At 36.0% G+C, this 20,266-nt stretch overlaps 1 protein-coding gene across 1 annotated transcript in view; it reads right to left on the reverse strand.

Moving 5' to 3' along the window:
• Positions 1–12,008: 12,008 nt before the first annotated feature.
• The window catches only part of lgr6 (leucine-rich repeat containing G protein-coupled receptor 6), a 61,353-nt gene continuing 53,095 nt past the window's right edge, over positions 12,009–20,266 (reverse strand). Inside the window, exons 19-27 of the mRNA XM_030139005.1 lie at positions 19,590–19,784; positions 19,273–19,505; positions 18,353–18,418; positions 18,063–18,269; positions 15,924–15,984; positions 15,533–15,805; positions 15,305–15,422; positions 13,612–13,734; positions 12,009–13,435 (exon numbers count right to left, since the gene is read on the reverse strand). Coding sequence (XP_029994865.1) covers positions 13,246–13,435; positions 13,612–13,734; positions 15,305–15,422; positions 15,533–15,805; positions 15,924–15,984; positions 18,063–18,269; positions 18,353–18,418; positions 19,273–19,505; positions 19,590–19,784 — 1,466 coding nt within the window. The 3' untranslated portion in view covers positions 12,009–13,245. The remainder of the gene's footprint in view (positions 13,436–13,611; positions 13,735–15,304; positions 15,423–15,532; positions 15,806–15,923; positions 15,985–18,062; positions 18,270–18,352; positions 18,419–19,272; positions 19,506–19,589; positions 19,785–20,266) is intronic.

Here is a 20,266-nt window from a genome sequence, read left to right on the forward strand (position 1 = left end):
TTCGGTCTGTTTTTATCAACTTAGTTTAGGTATATCTAGTTGTTACTTTCTTCCTTTTGTTATTTTGCATATGGACTGAAATGCGTTGTTTACTTTTATGGGTGAGTTTGTGTGATCAAAGAGCTTAAACTGCACAGTGGAAGATCCCTGTCAAGTGCTTAAAGATGCATGAGAGTACTCATTAATGAGAAGCTTTGATGGAAAGTTCCACAACGGAGTGAGAGATATGGGGAGCAAGTGAGAAGACAGACAGAGGAGGGCACAATAGGCGTAGGATGCAGATAGAGGAAAGAACTAGCACGCAGTTTATTTCTGTTAAAGCCAGGGCCTCCCTCCTTTCAGCGAACGGTGTGTGTGTGCGTGTGTGTGTGTGTGTCTCATGCATTGTCATCTATAATTAACTGTGTCTCTTGTGATAAAATCTGATTGTCATTCTTTGCTACACGTACGCAATAAAGGGAAAAGGCCAGATTTTAATGGAAAACAAAACACAGCTTGTATTCACACCTTTTTATCAATGCTTCATTCATCAAAATAATCTTCATGCTTCACACTTACAATATTTGGACCAAATGTGGCGTTAACTAATTAGCATGAAATGCAAAAAGGATGCACATTTCATGACTTCAGTCCTGACAGGGTTGTCATTGTTATAGCAATGAGTAGGATTCATTATTAGATCAGATGCAGGAGCTTTTGTAGATTATTAGAGGTTGCATTCGGGCTTTTCAGCCAATAGAAGCACTTTGAGATGTTTTATGTGTCATGGGTGATGCATAAATAAAGTCATCATAACCATCATTGTGGGAAAAAACAGTGATGTGAAGGAACTAAACTATGAGTCAAGAACTACAGCTCCCATGACTTTTGGATTTTGTGAAGGAGCTTCAGCTTTGCATGCAACAATGTGAAGGATGATAGGATGATGGAACTCACCCATGCTGTACTTGAAAAGATGTTGTCTGTGTTCCACTAAAGGGTCTGATCAAGACACATTTTGTGTTCAACAGTCTCTGTCATGTCAGCAGAGTAATTTATATGCATGTATTATACATATTTGAGTAGGTATTTATAGATAAGAGATAAGATTTTTACTTGAAATATGTAATATGTAGGTAAGACATGGACTTGAAACGGACATCAATTTTTTTAAGCTTTACGCAAACATTCAAACCAGATGCAGACTAATGTTATGAAGCAAGTTTTGAAGCACTTTGAGTCTATTTGAAAATTAAATGCTTACTGAGATAAAAGAGAAACTCTTTTTTAGATAAAACACATGTTTATATTATTTTACATTATATTTAATACAAAAATCTGTATGTGACATGGTGAGAAGGACACCAAAATTACACTCTACTATTTTTTAAAATATCTTTTTATTCTCTCACATGTACATTTTGGGAATTGAACTAATTATGCAAGGCAGAGTGTTTCACAAAAATGACTGCTGTTGCAAAATCATTTGTGATTTATTTGTGTTTAAATGGGCAGGTTCTGCATGTAACACAAGGGGACACAATGGGTTACATACAAAACCTGGAATGAGACTGATGATTCATGAAAAACCTACATGTCTGGATTAGAAAAACCACTAGGATTGTCAAATTTAACACAGTGTTTTTATTAATAGCGCTATATAAGACCATTTACAGCCATGTTTTCCAGCTCAAATGCTCTGACACCTAGGTAGCTTTTCATGTCCCAATTTTGGTCCTATTTTTGGCCCCAATATTTTATTAAAAATTCATTAATTTTGGGATGGCTCAGAGCAAGAGTATAATTTTGTTTTGCATTTATCTGAGATCATCATTATGTACAACCTGGGGGAAATATGTCTAAATTTGTCTTTTATTATTGGGTCTAAAAAAGTTGGCAAAGTGCCAGGTACCAAATGTACCCAGTTGCATAGATGCACCCATTTATGCATTTAACATCTTATGACCAAAAGCAAGTGAAAAATAGTACAACAAAACAGTTCCCTTCTTCAGTTCCTCAGCTGAGGAGCCTTTAAGCATTATCATTAAACTCCAAATCCTGGAGCCAGTGAATCAAACTGTGGTTTTAAGTGAAATCATCACATAATCAAGTGATGAATATAATAAGTGGAAAGCAAGATATGTGTGAAAATAACAGCAACAGTCTCTATAAAATTACCCAAGGCAAATTTTTAAAAAAAACAAAACGTCTTGCTAATTAATTTGATGGACTAATTTTTTTTTTTCTGCTGGTCATGGGAAAGAAACTTCTAAAACTTCATTGGTGTTAATTTAACCCATAAAGACCCTGTGGTGCTTTTGTGGCAGTTCCCAAATCCCTTTTGTTAAGTGATATGTCACCATTTATTTTAATATTCTCATCTGTAATTTGCTTTTTGGTATTTTCCTATATTTATACTTGATTGATCATGTTAATGTTCATTAAAACTCAGATTAATGTTGAGGGTTATTACATCAGAAACAGAGAAAACTGAGGAAAAAGTGACTTTTTCAGCAAAGATATCATTAACTGAATGTAAAAACAAGTGTCTCCATCTACTGTCATTTATCCAACTCCATGGATTTTACTTGTGAATCAATGTTATAGAAGATGACAGTGGTTCCATGGTAACTATGGAGCCTCTGAACGTCCAAATGGGTCATATCTGATGACCATGAAAAGATGACAAACTGCATTTTACTCCAATTATTTACATGTACTGATAGGATTAGTGAATCAACAGATATTATACATTTTAGATCAGTAGATGCTTTTGGTCACCTGTGGCTGTTTTATGGATTAATTCACAGGTGTCAAACATGCGGCCCGGGGGCCAAATCTGGCCCGCCAAAGGGTCCAGTCCGGCCCTTAGGATGAATTTGTGAAATGCAAAAATTACACTAAGATATTAACAATCCTTTTACTTCAGGTTCCACATTCAGACCAATTCAATCTCAAGTGGGCAGGATTCAGTAAAATACTATCATAATAACATGAAAATAATGTTAACTTCAAATGTTTCTCTTTGCAAATGTAAATATTTTCATGTATTTACACTAAAACAAAGTATAATTTCGCAAAAAATATAAACAACCTGAAATGTCTTAAGAGAAATAAGTACAATTTTAACAATATTCTGCCTGTTATTAAATATTTTGTGTATTTGTAGAGGGCGACACGGTGGTGCAGTGGTTAGCACTCGTGCCTCACAGCAAGAAGGTCCTGGGTTCGATTCTAACACCAGTCGACAGGGTGGGACCTTTCTGTGTGGAGTTTGCATGTTCTCCCCGTGTCTGCATGGGTTCTCTCCGGGTACTCCGGCTTCCTCCCACCATCCAAAGACATGCACTGATAGGTTAATTGGTTAAGCTAAATTGCCTATAGGTGTGAATGTGAGAGTGATTGTTTGTCTCTATATGTTCAGCCCTGCGATGAACTGGCGACTTGTCCAGGGTGTACCCCGCCTTCGCCCCTATGCAGCTGGGATGGGCTCCAAGCGACCCCCGTGACCCTAGTGAGGATAAAGCGGGTTCAGAAAATGAATGAATGAATGTATTTGTAGATCCACTGTGATCTGTAAATTACAATGTACATGTGTAAATGATAAACTGAGGCAGAATAGTGTTAAAATTACACTTATTTTTTCAGTTTGTTCATGTTATTCACATCTTTTGAAAGGGTAGTTTGTAGATGGAAACATTTTCATAATGTAATTAAACTTTTTTTTTTTTTTTACACTAAAACATGGAGCACAGGTGTCAAACATGTGGCCCGGGGGCCAAATCCAGCCCACCAAAGGGTCCAGTCTGGCCTCTGGGATGAATCTGTGAAATGCAAAAATTACACTAAGATATTAACAATCCTTTTAGTTCAGGTTCCACATTCAGACTATTTCAATCTAAAGTGGGCAGGATTCAGTAAAATACTATCATAATAACATATAAATAATGTCAACTTCAAATGTTTCTCTTTGCAAATGTAAATATTTTCATGTATTTACACTAAAACAATGTACAATTTCGCAAAAAATATGAATAACCCGAAATGTCTTAAGAGAAGTAAGCACAATTTTAACAATATTCTGCCTGTTATTAAATATTTTGTGTATTTGTAGATCCACTGTGATCTGTAAGTTATAATATACAAGTGTAAACGATAAACTGAGGCAGAATATTGTTAAAATTACACTTATTTTTTTGGTTTGTTCATGTTATTCACATCTTTTGAAAGGATAGTTTGTAGATGGAAACATTTTCATAATGTAATTAAACTTTTTTTTTTTTTTACACTAAAACATGGAGCACAGGTGTCAAACATGTGGCCCGGGGGCCAAATCCAGCCCACCAAAGGGTCCAGTCTGGCCTCTGGGATGAATCTGTGAAATGCAAAAATTACACTAAGATATTAACAATCCTTTTAGTTCAGGTTCCACATTCAGACTATTTCAATCTAAAGTGGGCAGGATTCAGTAAAATACTATCATAATAACATATAAATAATGTCAACTTCAAATGTTTCTCTTTGCAAATGTAAATATTTTCATGTATTTACACTAAATCAAAGTATAATTTCACAAAAAAATATGAACAACCTGAAATGTCTTAAGAGAAGTTAGTACAATTTTAACAAGATTCTGTCTGTTATTAAATATTTTGTGTATTTGTAGATCCACTGTGATCTGTAAGTTATAATGTACATGTGTAAATGATAAACTGAGGCAGAATAGTGTTAAAATTACACTTATTTTTTCAGTTTGTTCATGTTATTCACATCTTTTGAAAGGATAGTTTGCAGATGGAAACATTTTCATAATGTAATTAAACTTTTTTTTTTTTTTTTTACACTAAAACATAGAGCACAGGTGTCAAACATGTGGCCCGGGGGCCAAATCCGGCCCACCAAAGGGTCCAGTCTGGCCTCTGGGATGAATCTGTGAAATGCAAAAATTACACTAAGATATTAATAATCCTTTTAGTTCAGGTTCCACATTCAGACTATTTCAATCTAAAGTGGGCAGGATTCAGTAAAATACTATCATAATAACATGAAAATAATGTCAACTTCAAATGTTCTCTTTGCTAATGTAAATATTTTCATGTATTTACACTAAAACAATGTACAATTTCGCAAAAAATATGAATAACCCGAAATGTCTTAAGAGAAGTAAGCACAATTTTAACAATATTCTGCCTGTTATTAAATATTTTGTGTATTTGTAGATCCACTGTGATCTGTAAGTTATAATATACAAGTGTAAACGATAAACTGAGGCAGAATATTGTTAAAATTACACTTATTTTTTTGGTTTGTTCATGTTATTCACATCTTTTGAAAGGATAGTTTGTAGATGGAAACATTTTCATAATGTAATTAAACTTTTTTTTTTTTACACTAAAACATAGAGCACAGGTGTCAAACATGCGGCCCAGGGGCCAAATCCGGCCCACCAAAGGGTCCAATCTGGTCCTTGGGATGAATTTGTGAAATGCAAAAATTACACTAAGATATTAACAATCCTTTTAGTTCAGGTTCCACATTCAGACTAATTCAATCTCAAGTGGGTCAGACCAGTAAAATACTATCATAATAACATATAAATAATGTCAACTTCAAATGTTTCTCTTTGCAAATGTAAATATTTTCATGTATTTACACTAAATCAAAGTATAATTTCGCAAAAAATATGAACAACCTGAAATGTCTTAAGAGAAGTAAGTACAATTTTAACAAGATTCTGTCTGTTATTAAATATTTTGTGTATTAGTAGATCCACTGTGATCTGTAAGTTATAATGTACATGTGTAAATGATAAACTGAGGCAGAATATTGTCAAAATTACACTTATTTTTTCAGTTTGTTCATGTTATTCACATCTTTTGAAAGGATAGTTTGTAGATGGAAACATTTTCATAATGTAATTTTACTTTTTTTTACATTAAAACATAGAGGAAAGTTTGGAGTTGACATTATTTATATATTATTATGTTATTATTTTAGTGGTTCAGTCCACTGCAGATCAAATTTAGCTGAATATGGCCCCTGAACTAAAATGAGTTTGACACCCCTGGATTAATTGGTCACATTGTTGTTAGTATGTTCTGAAATCAGCCCAGCTACAGGGCAGTATTTCTGCTGAGAAATACCTAAAGATAAAGTCATGAGAGGTTTATTGAGGGGAGAGGTGAAGATGTGAAAAGTGAAAGAGTCAGAACAGTCTGTTTTATATGGGCAAGACATTTCTCAGTGCCAAACATCGTCATCGGGCAGCGTTTCGTCATCTAATCTACTCGGCTTTAAATATAGAAAGAACGAAAGAACAGAAAAGTTCCAATCTGTTGCTGTTTAATACCTGGTAGGATCACAGAATTCTGCCAGGAGAGTCTAAGAAGTGCACGGAGGACACACACACAACTAACTCATTCATTCATTAAAACATTCAAGTTGTGCTCACTAGTGAAACCTGACAACATCTGTTTCGTTCTGATGATTGAGTAGTCTGATTTAATCTGAATTATCCCCTCCAGATCCTACAGATTACCCATTTTGAGGACGGATAAACAAACAAGGAGTGCTACTAGGTCACGTATTGGGCCTCTTTGGACGTTTTATGTCACTCTTCCCATGATGATATACTGATAGATAACCAAAAGAAAATTTAAATAAATAAATTTATTAGTGAATACATTTAAAACAAATGCCGCTGCTTGTTTTTTTTATTTTCAGTGACAATATATACTTTTAATTTAACACAAGACATTTTAACCCTAGAAAAAAAATGTTCGTTGGATCTTGCACTGACTGTGACTCAAACAATAATTAAGATAACGACAAATAAAACAAATAAGAGTCCTTTCTGTGTTTATGTGTGAGTGTGGGCTGAGTCAAACAGATTAAGGAAGCAGGGTTAAAAAGTCAGATGGTCGAGATGAGAGTACCAGCCACAGGCTACCACACGCAACAAATACGCTTTACAAATACCCCATATGCACATTAACACACACAAACCCAGCTAATACCATAAGTGAGGTTTTACACAACATGAGTGCACCATATTGCTCTATTAATTTAAGCCCTCTCTCACATGTTAGCTTGTCTGAAATCATCTAAGTCACATAAAAACATGTCTTGGTAACTTGCTTACAGTTGGAGGGTCATTAATCCAACCTCACAACCACTTTTCCTCCAATGTCTATAGGTTTTTAATGTCCTACAGCACAGGATATCCATCATGCCTCTGCAGCCATACATGATACTTAAATAAAAGCTATATTAGCTATGTAGGCCCCATGTCTTTCTGCTTTATTCTAAATCTAGTAGTTTACAGAGACTTCATCTGATCGGTCAAATGTTGCCCAATGTGAAAGTAGGGTTCATGTAAACGAGATGTGTGGGTTTTTTTTCCTCTGGTTTCAGGTATTTTGTTGTACTTTATCAATGCAGATAGCATCTTGACAATGTAAATCTAATCATCAGCTAGCACCAATAAATACTGATATCTGAGGTGATATCAGTATTGACTCCATACCTCTGGCTCCTACCAGTGTAGTACGTAACTTGGGAGTCATGATTGATAATCAGTTGACCTTCACAGATCACGTTGCCTCTGTCACCCGATCATGCCGTTTCACTCTGTTCAACCTAAGAAAAATCAGGCCATACCTAACCAAACAGGCCACCCAGCTCCTGGTGCAGACTATGGTTATCTCCTGTCTTGACTACTGCAATGCTCTTCTAACGGGCCTCCCAGCTTGTGTTGTCAGACCACTACAGATGGTCCAGAATGCAGCAGCGCGTCTGGTCTTCAATCAGCCTAAAAGGGCACATGTCACCCCCTTACTCATTGAGTTACACTGGCTACCCATAGCTGCCCGCATCAAATTCAAATCTTTAATCCTAGCCTACAAAATTCTCAGTGGGTCTGCTCCTACCTACCTAGGTGCACTAATAAAAGCTTATGTTGCCCCACGACCACTCCGCTCGTCTGGGGAATGTTGTCTGGTGGTCCCCAGACCTTGTACAAGACAATCCAGGCTCTTTTCATGGGTCGTTCCACGTTGGTGGAACACTCTACCAAGTGCTACAAGAATAGAGTCATCCCTGCCTATCTTCAAGAAGCTCCTGAAGACCCAGCTCTTCCGAGAGCACCTCCTGTCCTAGCACTTTCAAACATTCCATTTTAAATATTCTAATAAGGTTTTTCCCAGGATTATCACAGATTCTTCCGGGATTGTCTCTGGACCTGCTGCGGTGGTCCGGCCTCTTCCCTGCCCTCATCATCACCACTCACTTATCCTCAACTGCCTCCATGTGTCTCCCCCTACTCCCCCCTTCTCCCCCTCTCCCCCAGTCTCTATCTCTATCGCTCTCTCTTTTTCTCTTTCTTTACTCTCTCTCTTTAACCCCAACTGGTCAAGGCAGACGGCCATCCTCCAGGAGTCTGGGTCTGTTCGAGGTTTCTGCTGTTAAAGGGAAGTTTTTCCTCACCACTGTCACCAGTCACAAGTGTTTGCTCCTGGAGGATTCTGTTGGGTTTCTGTAAATTGGCTTAGAGTCTGGTTTTGACCAACTCTATATATAAAGTGTCAAGAGATAACTTTTTTGTGATCTGGCGCCACATAAATAAAATTTGATTGATTGAGTGATTTAATTGGTTTTCCCCTGTAAGTCGCTTTGGAAAAAAGCGTCTGCCAAATGCATAAACATAAACAACATAAACATAAACATCTGAGGTAGTTTTTATTAGTCCATCGGCCTGAAGAGTCCGATGGTATCCATCCATCTGTCTGTCCGTAAACCATTTTCAAGAATCTTCTTCTCTGAAACCATCAGTCAGAATAACTTAATATTTGTTGTGAAACATCTTTGGGGTAAGGTCTACCAAGTTTGTTCAAAGAATTGAGAAATACTGCTTTTTGAATTTTTTATGAATTTCTGAAATTTTTTAAAATCCTCATTGGTTTATAATGGGAAACATTTTAAAGTGCTATAACTTGAAAACCGTTGAAGATATTGATATAATTCATATTGGCAATAGATAGAAAGTCACATATGGGCTTTCATTTGGTACTATGACCTTTGACCTTGAGTGACTTTGAAAGGTCAAACCCAAGGTCATCTATGTTCAGACTTCTGCAAACTTCTTGTCCAAAACCATCTGCCAGAATCAATTGAAATTCATAGCAGAGGTTCCTTGGGGCAAAGTCTACCAAGTTTGTTCAAGGAATAGATAAATATTGATTACCTCCGCCAAGGAGGTTATGTTTTTGCTGGCGTTGGTTCGTCTGTCTGTCTATCTGTCTGTCTGTGTGCAAGAGAAACTCAAAAAGTTAAGGACAGATTTGGATAAAAATTTCAGGACATGTTGATACTGGCACAAGGAACAAATGATTAAATTTTGGTGGTGATTGGGGGGCGGGGGGGCACTGATCTGCCTTGGTGTAGGTCTGCGTTCTCCGAGTGCTTCTACTTTTTGAATGTTTTATGAATTGTTGAAATTTTAAAAATCCTCATTGGTTTATAATGGGACCAATTTCAAAGTGCTATAACTTGAAAACAGTTGAAGATATTGATATAATTACTATTGGCAATAGATAGAAAGTCACATATGGGCTTTCATTTGGTGCCATGACCTTTGACCTTAAGTGACCTTGAAAGCTCAAACGAATGCCAATTAATGTCTTAAATATGCCGTTGGACTACAGGACCCTTGGTTTGATTTTTTTTGTGTTAAATTCAGTCAGGAATGGTGCGTGATATTGTATTCAGAACAAAAACCTCTTCTCTATATTGTATGGAAGGCCTTTTCATGTGCCTCCACTGACCACAAGCAGTGACGTAGTCACAGTCATATCACCACAACTATCTTGTTCCATTGGCACAGCAAACCACCTTTTCAGGTCCAAAAATTACAAACAATGACAAAAACCCTAACATGGCCACGAGTGCCATCATCACTTAAATACACTCAATTTCCCCTGTCGCCAAGCGGATTATTAAAAAGGTCATGTACTTTTAGAGGTATCATCACCGAAGAGACAGGGACCAGACTGTGGTCTAATTTTAGACATGCCACTCATTTTCCTAAATCAATTTTTAATGCCTGAGAGGAGGGGAGGGGAGGGGAGGGGAGGGGAGGGGAGGGGAGGGGAGGAGAGGAGAGGAGAGGAGAGGAGAGGAGAGGAGAGGAGAGGAGAGGAGAGGAGAGGAGAGGAGAGGAGAGGAGAGGAGAGGAGAGGAGAGGAGAGGAGAGGAGAGGAGAGGAGAGGAGAGGAGAGGAGAGGAGAGGAGAAATTATACAATACAGTGACATTATTAAGCCACATGAATATTTGAACTCCTCCATCTTTCTCTTGTACAGACACCATGCTCGGTCTAAGCCATGGCCAGCTGCTTTGCCTGCTGAATGGCCGGATCAGTGGCTGGTGTAGGGCAGCAGCAGATGTGTGTGTTATCCGTATGATCCATCCACACTCATTATATAAGAGGATCTCTCTGCAGGTAATAGACCATCTGTATGAAAAGGACATGTAGCACAGTGATCAAATGGTGTGTTCCAGCTCTGTGCCAACACATTTTACCATTCAAGCAGGAGTGTGACAGGTGGATTAGCTGGTTGAATATGTCCATCTGTATGGACAATTGAACATGTGAGGATACAGGGTATAATTTTTTGTCCTTTGTAGGTGTACGTACTCATTTGTAGAAATTTACAGGATGGTTAAAATGAAGATGGAAAAGACTGAAGAAAGTTAAATTCACCTAACTGGGCTTTGGATTGACAGTGTCGCGCTTCAGTGATGTTCCAATACAGATAACCTTAATGTTTGTTTGGTATGTTTTCTTTGGTCCAGGTTCAGCCAGGAGATCTGGTCTAAATATCACTGTGCATTACAGATTCCAGAAGTGTCAAACTTAACTGAGATCCATCTTTGTTCTCAAGGCACCATCTTGTGGATATTTCATGAAACTACATATATGTAAGTGGCAACTTATATTTAGTTACATTTATTGTCAGTAAGTGCATTTCTTCCATTATTATTGTCTGCCCAATGATAGGTGCATTTCTCAAAATAATGGCCATTAAAAATGCTTAATTTTTGTGTCAAAATTGAATATTAATGCCATTGAAACTATCAGTAATATCAGAATGACAAGTCCTCATGCTACTGTTTACGAACACAACAGTCAAAATGTTTCGCCATGTTACCAATATGATAGTTGACTCAGTATTTTATAGTGAAAACTGTCAAGGCTTTTAATCGCACTGACACTTTTGTCTGTATTTCAGAGCAATTCTTCACATGTCGTATTCATTTGATTTGGTACATATTTACAAAAAGAAATAGAAATAAAATAGAAGGAAAATCTGCTTGACATGTTATGAAAATAGCTCAACACTTTTCCGTGATCCTTTTCCAATGAATGAATGCCTAAATGTTTTGGGAGGAATAACTGAATGACTGAAAAGCTACAAAATGTATTCAGACTAATATGACAATAGATAATGTAAAAAAATAAATAAATAAATACAAATAAATAAAAGCAGACCGTAGACAGTAGTACACAAGCAATTATTTGGATGAATGAAAGTAATTGCTGTATGTTCAGAGTAATGAGAAATTGCTTTTATGATGCGCAGAAGTGATTATATGATATGGAAATTGAACTGATAGTTTAAAGAGTTTCAGTTCTGATATGAGAAATGCACTGCAGTGACTGACAACAAAACTGAAAATTAGTAAATTGGATGGAAGTGGTCATGAAAATGCAAGGTTTCACTATTAACCCTGCTGTAATAACACAGACTGGAACAAGACAAGTTAAAGGAGCAGTTTATTCTGTTGTATATTCATGATTGCAGTCTACAACTTGATTTTAAAAGCACACTAAACCAAGAAATTCAGAAATTTCTTCTCCTAAGGCAAAAAAACAACAGTATGCCTATATTCTGATCTTACATGAATGTTTCTTTTGTTTTTTGTTTTTCTTTTTTTAAATAAAACTTCCAATCTTTACAGCCAATGTTAAAAAGGCAAATAGGGACATACTGGAGCTCAACATAAGGCTGATCTACAGTTTTATAAAATGTACACTTGAAAAGGAGAAGACTGAATGAGTTCAGTGTTAAAATGGGAAATCACAGGACTAGTTATTACTTCCCAAGTAAGTGGGAAATTAGGAACACCCCAGTGCCCTAAAGCAAAACTGTCACTGGGGTCAACCCACAAATGTTATTTTCAGGAGTGTAAAACTGTATTACTAGTTGAATGCATGACTTTCCTTCCTCACACAAGTCAGCTGATGAACCACTGACATCCTCACTTTCTTCAGCAGTCAATTATTGTTTTATTAAGTCACAAAGGACTGTAAAATACATCATCAGTTGACACAAAATGAATGGTCTTTAGAGCAAAACCTATTAATCACTAAGAAACACAGATCCATCTTTTGGCAGTTTAACTGTAACCACACTGTAGTTTTACAAACATGTTCTTACCTGGAACAAATTAAGCACAAGTTCCAGGCTCATCCTAACCCATTCCAGTACCCGAGAGGGCATCCCATCAGGAGCAGTGGGCATCCACTGTGTGACCAACTCCATATCTAAACCAGTACCTCGGTCAAGGGCACTGATAGGAGAATTTACCTTCCATGAATGTTTTTGTGGATTGAGTCCAGTTGAGACTTGGTCTGACTTCACCTAATATCACCTCAAAACTGCAAGAGGAGAAATTGAGAAAAAAATTCACAATATTCTCCACCAAATCACATACTGAATAGAAATATATAAGACCTGTTGTTGTCTCTGGGAGGAGATGCAAATGTCCAAGCTTCCATTTCAGGTCATGGAGTAGAGACTGAAACTGATCAGCGATCAGTAATTATAGCTGTCAATCACATATTTACTCCTGCTTATCAGAAACATCTGTGATGACCCAAAATCTGCATTATGGCTAGATTTTTTTTTTACAGCTTGAAACTCCACAAAAGTAGGTAGATTTTTTATTTCCTGTCACATCACTTAAGCTACTATATTCTGACAAGTAGTTATTGAAATTTTGCTCAATAGCACCAAAATACAATCAAGCACCACAGCTGTGAACAAACAATTTAGCTATGTAACATGTGGTTATGTTTATATTTGTATTTTACAATGTTTATCATCTTAGAATATATCAAATCTGTGCTTTTCCTATGTTACAACATGCACAAACTGTATAAAGAAAAAAATATTTCATTTTTTCTTTGTGGCCTGTTTCAGTAAATTCAGTGTAATAGTTCTGTCACTGTTGCGTCATTTTCATGGTGGGATGGAAGATTTGTGCTCATCTTCCGATCTTCCGAGTGAGAAAAAGAGGGAAACTTCAGAAAAAGTGTAGAGTGATTCTTCCTCTGTATGCTCTCATATTTTGTATGAATATTGAGCCACTGAAACAGCAGGATGATGGGCATAGTCCTAAAGCACAGAGATGTGGAGACGGATTAGCCTGAGTTGGATCAGATCACATGTAGACAGAAAGAGACGATGCATTCAACATGTACAAAACTATGACAACCACAGTCTAAAAAGTACATTTGCAACCACTGATCACTATTAGAATGTTAATCATTTAAGTAGGAGTGCAGCCTTACCTGTCCTGGATGTTTTTCCTGATGGTACAGACAACTATTTTGTAAAAGAAGAGGCAGAAATGTCTCACGCCGTGCCAAGACCAGAACATCCACTCTGGAGCCAGCCTGAACCACAACTCCAGTCTAGCCATGACAGACAGAAGGAACAAACCACATCACACACCAATCAAATCATGGTGCATTACTGATAAACTGTTAAATTATGTGTCTTGACCAAACTATATCAGTTAATCAAGATTTTCTTAACTGTGACTTTAAACAAGTGGTGCCAAGCACAACAAACCCCGCCCCTCGTACGTATTTTAGCTTATTTTGGCATGGATCCAGCTGATGTAATGTCTATGCATATGGTGATGTCAGCATATTAATTGCCTCCATATATATGTGCCACGTTTGAGGTAAATTGAAACAAAATTGATGTTTTTAAAAGACATTTGAAATTTTGCCCTTTATAAGTAAATGGGAGAAAAAAAAACATACTAAAACATTCATAAAAAATTTGAACTTTGATCTGCTTTTCCCAAAATGTAACCATATCTATTCTGGGTCACTGGCGATCTATAAACCCAATTTGGTATGAATTTAATCAACAGTTTTGCTGCTACAGACATGTAAAATTTTGCCCATTATAAGTAAATGGGGAAAAAAATATTTTAAAAATTCATAAAAAATTTTAACTTTGACCTGCTTTTCCTAAAATGTAACCACATCTATTCTTCATCACTGGCAATCTATAAACCAAATATGATATAAATTCAAGTAACAGTTTTGCTGCTACAGACATTTGAAATTTCACCTATTATAAGTAAATGGGGGGAAAAAAGATTTTAAAAATTCATAACAAATTTGAACTTTGATCTACTTTTCCCAAAATGTAATGAGATCTATTCTGGGTCACTGGCAATCTATAAATCCAGTTTGGTATGAATTTAACCAATACTTTTGCTGCTACAGACATGTACAATTTTGCCCATTATAATGGGGAAAAAAAAAGATTTTAAAAATTCCTAAAAAATTTGAACTTTGATCCACTTTTCCCAAAATGTAATCAGATCTATTCTGAGTCACTGGCAATCTATAAACCCAGTTTGGTATGAATTTAACCAATACTTTTGCTGCTACAGACATGTACAATTTTGCCCATTCTAAGTAAATGGGGGGAAAAAAAGATTTTAAAAATTCCTAAAAAATTTGAACTTTGACCTACTTTTCTCAAAATGTAATGAGATCTATTCTGGGTCTCTGGCAATATTTATACCCAATTTGGTATGAATTCAAGTAATAGTTTTGCTGCTACAGACATTTGAAATTTCATCTATGACAAGTAAATGGGGGGGGGGGGGGATCTAAAAATTCATAACAAATTTGAACTTTGACCTACTTTTCCCAAAATGTAATCAGATATATTCTGGGTCACTGGCAATCTATAAAACCAATCTGGTATGAATTTAACCCATAGTTTTGCTGCTAGAGTGTTAACAAAGAAATAAACTGCACCAAAAACAATACCCCTTGACTTCCCTTCAGAGGCAGGGAAAAAAAAAACATAATTTAAGTTGTAAATGGTGCAATATTATTTTATAAAAAAGAAAATATTTATTGTCAAAATGAGGTAGACACAGTGTAAAGCTTTGGTGTGTTCAGTAGTTCTAAATGTCCTGTCTGTATTCTATATTGTACTTAGGTGAATTACCTCTGCCTGCTCTGGAGTATGGTGTAGAATAACAACGTGAGCGGAAGGAGCAGGAAGGAAAATACTCTCATGGGCAAGCTGAACATGCTCATATAGGTCACCAAATTGCCCAGCAAAACTGAAACAGAAGTTTTAAGGGAGAAAATAAAGTTTTACATTAGTTTCAGTTATTAACAGTTAAGTCATGCTTTTCCAAATTTCCCTTAACTGTGTGTGTGATAAGCATACCATTCGTTATCAAATCAAAATAGAGACTGGTTTCTTTTCCACTCTCCATTTTGACATTTGATGTTGATTTGCAGGTTGACTCATGCTCCGTCGAACTGTCTGTCTTTACGCATTTATTCTCTGTGAATGACTTCAGAGCAGACGTTGCCTTTTCCAATTTCACATGCTCTTCTTCCTCTTTGGTGGCTTCCAGATGTGGCCTCATTTTAATTTGGTTATAGTTATGATGCCCCAGGGATACGTGATGTATCACCATTGAATATGGAGCAATATCTTCATGTGAGGGAAAGAGCAAAAGGATACATTTCAAAAAGAAGAACAAATTGAAAAGAAACATCCAGAAAATTTTGGAAATTCTGAGAGGGTTTCCCTTTAGACACAGTTGACTCACCATTAGTCAGAAGGAAATGACTGGCATCTTTGTAGCCACTGTGGTAGGCTTGTTCTAGAGTCTATGAAAAAACAGGACACATAATAATAATAATAATAATAATAATAATAATAATAATAATAATAATAATAATAAAAGAAACACAAACACAGGGGTATGAACATAATTAAAGTGTGAATTTCGATGACAACTTATCAAGTTTAAATCATTTGCTATAACTGCGGGAAATTAAATGACTGTTTGACTGTCATCAAATCATACCTCATTTTTCTTAAAACACCATCTACCTTACCCATAACAGGAACAGAATGAGTTAAATTAATAATCCATTAAGACAATAACTTATTGAACTGATCAGTTATTAATCAGTCCTCTAATCAAAGTAATGAATTCTGATGCAGTGATCTCAGATTTCAATCACAAATAAAACAACTTACATGGTCTAAAGAGGGTATTCATTTAATAAATGAAATATGGTATAAATGTCAGCTATTTATGAATATGTGCAACCATCTATGAAATAAGATTAACAGGAAAAGGAGAGAATAAGTGTGTGATTATTTAGATGACCTCTGATTCTTGGAAACAGAGTAACTATGAATTAATTAATTAATATGCTTTTCAGTGTAAAAATGTGAATAGTTTGTCTAGACTTTATCTGACGTCGTTCTAATGAGTCACAGTAGTCAGAGTTTGCTGACTTAGCCCAAAAAGATCCAGTGCTACTTTAGTTCCCAAATAAATTTAACCTTTTATAAGTAATTTATCACCATTTATTATAATGTTATCATCTGTTGCATTTTTTTTTTTTTTTTTTGTGAAAAACACGTATTTTCCTATATTTAATTTACTGATCGTGTAGATGTCCATTAAAGCTCTGATTAAAGTTGAGGGTTATTATATAAGAAACAGAGAAAACTGAGGAAAAAGTGGTTTTCTCAGCAAATATATCATTAACTGAACATAAAACAAGTGTGTCCATTCACTGTCATTGATCCAACTCCATGGGTTTTACTGGTGAATCAATGTTGTAGAAGATGACGGTGTTTCCACATTCACTACAGAGCCTCTGAACGTCCAAATGGGTCATATCTGATGACCATGAAAAGATGACAAATGGCATTTTACACCAATTATTGACATGGATTGATAAAATTAGTGAAACAACAGTTATTAAACATTTTATATCAGTAGATGATTTTGGTCACTGGTGAGTGTTTGGGTTTTTATGTGGTAAAGTTCACCACATAATGAACAAAGTTGTGTCAATTCACATTAATCTAAATATGATGTTGACAAATAAGGAATATGAAGCTTACTACATGAAATATAAAGATAAATTAAACCACTGATGATTAGTTCAAGCTTGAGGTAAAGGATTAGAACAACATAAATTAATATTTTAAACCATAAAGACCCAAACCTCCACTAGCGACCAAAACCATCTACTGATCTAAAATGTTTATTAACTTCTGATCTCCTAATCCTACCAATCCATGTACATAATTGGTGTAAAATGCAGTTTGTCATCTTTTCATGGTCATCAGATATGACCCATTTGGATGTTCAGAGGCTCTGTAGTGAACGTGGAAAAAACGTCATCTTCTACAACATTAATTCACTCGTAAAACCCATGGAGTTGGATCAATGACAGTGGATGGAGACACTTGTTTTTAGAAATAGTTACTGATATCTTTGCTGAAAAAGTCACTTTTTCCTCAGTTTTCTCTGTTTCTAATGTAATAACCCTGGACTTTAATCTGAATTTTAATGAACATCAACATGATCAGTAAAGCAAATATAGGAAAATACCTGATATACACAGTTTTCTCTGTTTTTGACATAATAACCCTCAACTTTCCTCTGAGCTTTAATGAACATTTACATGATCAGCAAATTAAATATAGGAAAATGTATGATTTACACTGAACAAACGCAAAATAACAAAGCTAAAATTACAATCAATGGTGATAAATCACTTAAGAAAGGCTACATATAGAGAAACATTCATTTGGGAACAACCACAAAAGTAGCACTGGGTCTTTATGGGTTACACAGACATTTCTGAAAAGCATTAACTAAACATGTGATAAATGGAAAAAGTAAATCATACATGGACAGATATAAAAGAATTCTGACCTCTAACGCCATGGGGTATAGCGCATTGATCACTCTGAAACTGTTTGCAATGTTGCCCCTCAGTGTGGTTCCACTCACTACCATGTCCCACATGCAGGGTGTGTCTGCAGGACAGATGTCCATGTCCCCAGAGAACGGGGACACCGTCAAAGTGTGATTCTGGGACAGCACTGGCTGCATACTAGTGAACCCTCCATCCACATAATGCTGCAAAATAAGACAGTGTATGTTGTCATTCAGATCAGGTGGTGTTTTTAGAGTGAGCTGGTGAGAAAGTGATCTTAAATTACTTCGCCTTTGAAGGATGGAGGTTGCACACCACAGTACCCAGGCACGAAACAGCTACAGAGTAGAGCCTGTGGACGACATAGGAATATAAAGATGCTGGTATAAAATCCATGGAGGAATCCTACACTGCAAAAATCAAAACCTTACCAAGTGTATTTTTCTCAATTCTAGTCCAAATATCTCATCACACTTAAAAAAAGAAAAAAAAATTCAGTTTTTTTTTTTATTTTTTATTTTAAATGTATTATTATGTTTATTCTGTTGTTTTACTTGGTAGTTTTATTTCACTGTTTTTAATTGTACAGCTGCTTTTATGTCTTTTTTATGTATTCTTGTATTTTAGCCTATTATTTTGCTTTTTATTTTTCTGTACGACACTGTTTTAATTGTACGACTGTTTTATGTTTTTAATCTATTCTTGTTTTTTTTTTTTTTGGTTTTTCCCCTATAAGTCACTTTGGAAAAAAAGCGTCCGCCAAAGGCATAAATGTAAAAGTAAATGTAAAAAAGATATAATCACCTAAAGAGTAACTTGTAAGTGAGATATAAGAACTTATTTTTAGACAAAAGACCTTTCAAGATTTTTTTTTTTTTTTTTTTCATTTATTTATTTATTTTTTGCTTAATTCAAGCAAAAATCTGCCAATGGAGCAAGTGAAAATTATCTTGGTGAGATTTCTTAAATTAAAATTTTCAAGATCTATTGTCTAAAAATAAGTTCTTATATCTCACTTACAAGTTACTCTTTAGGTGATTATGTCTTATTTTAAGTGTGATGAGATATTTTGACTAGAAATGAGAAAAATACACTTGGTAAGATTTTGGTTTTTGAAGTGCACATGGTGGTTTAGGTTCTAAAGTTATCCAGTTTTCCTGTTCACCCAGTAACTCAATGAAGAGTGAACTTTACGTGCAAACCCACCTGTATTACATCTTCTTTGGACTGATATTCAGATATGACAATGTGCTTGCCATCTGTTATGCGCGTCATGGCTACAGCAAGACGTCCATGGGCCCGTTGGTGAGCATCTGGAGGTATATATTGACGCAGAATGCACTCTAACCAGTGGAAAACATTTACTGAGGGGTTCAAAGGGCCAAGTGTGGTTGCCGTCAATTTTTTTGCAAACTGCAGCATCTCATCCCGAATGTTAACTGCAAGAGAGATGACTTTCAATAAGTAAAAGCTAAAAATATGTTAAAGGAAGAAAATTTAGAGCAAAAGTTAAAGTCACTTACTCAAACTCATGTCGCAGACCACAGCAGCTGCCACCAAGGACCCAGCAGATGCACCAAGGACACAAGGGGCTGCACGAAGTATCCAAGGGGCGTAATTTAGGAAGCACTGCGCAACCCCTATCTGGTAGGTAGCCATGAATCCAGACCCAGAGAAGGAGATGGACGGGGGTATTTCACGGTAAAGACAGTTAGGAACTCCTGGAGCCATTTTTCAGTCTGTCAGTATAGATGTTCTTAATTTTAGTCTTGTAGTAGGTAGACACAAAAAAAAAACAAAAACAGGTAGCCTTCGAGAAACAAAAAGGTTAGAGCAGAAGGAGCCAAGTTAACAAGTGGGTGAGGTCTGGCATTCAGTGTTTATAAAGACATCTGAATTAGACATACCATATTGGTCATGCCCATGTGACCCAGCATACAACACTGTCTGTGTTTTTATAGATCTCAAGCTCCTTTTTTATTGAAACAAGTTAATTTGTTTCTGGTTTGCTTTTATCTAGGCCAGAATGTGATATTCTAAAAAGGTATAACTCAGAAATTTTGAGACTGCGCAAACAAAATGGCCTTTCTTTTATATCTTTCCCAAAAGACACAGGAAATAGCAATTGTTATTTGCAGAAGAATCAGCACAATATTGGATTTTGTTTCTGTACAGTTATTTCTTGGAGTCAGCTGTGTCA

Source organism: Sphaeramia orbicularis, chromosome 7, assembly GCF_902148855.1.
Source record: "Sphaeramia orbicularis chromosome 7, fSphaOr1.1, whole genome shotgun sequence".
Classification (NCBI taxonomy): Eukaryota; Metazoa; Chordata; class Actinopteri; order Kurtiformes; family Apogonidae; genus Sphaeramia; species Sphaeramia orbicularis.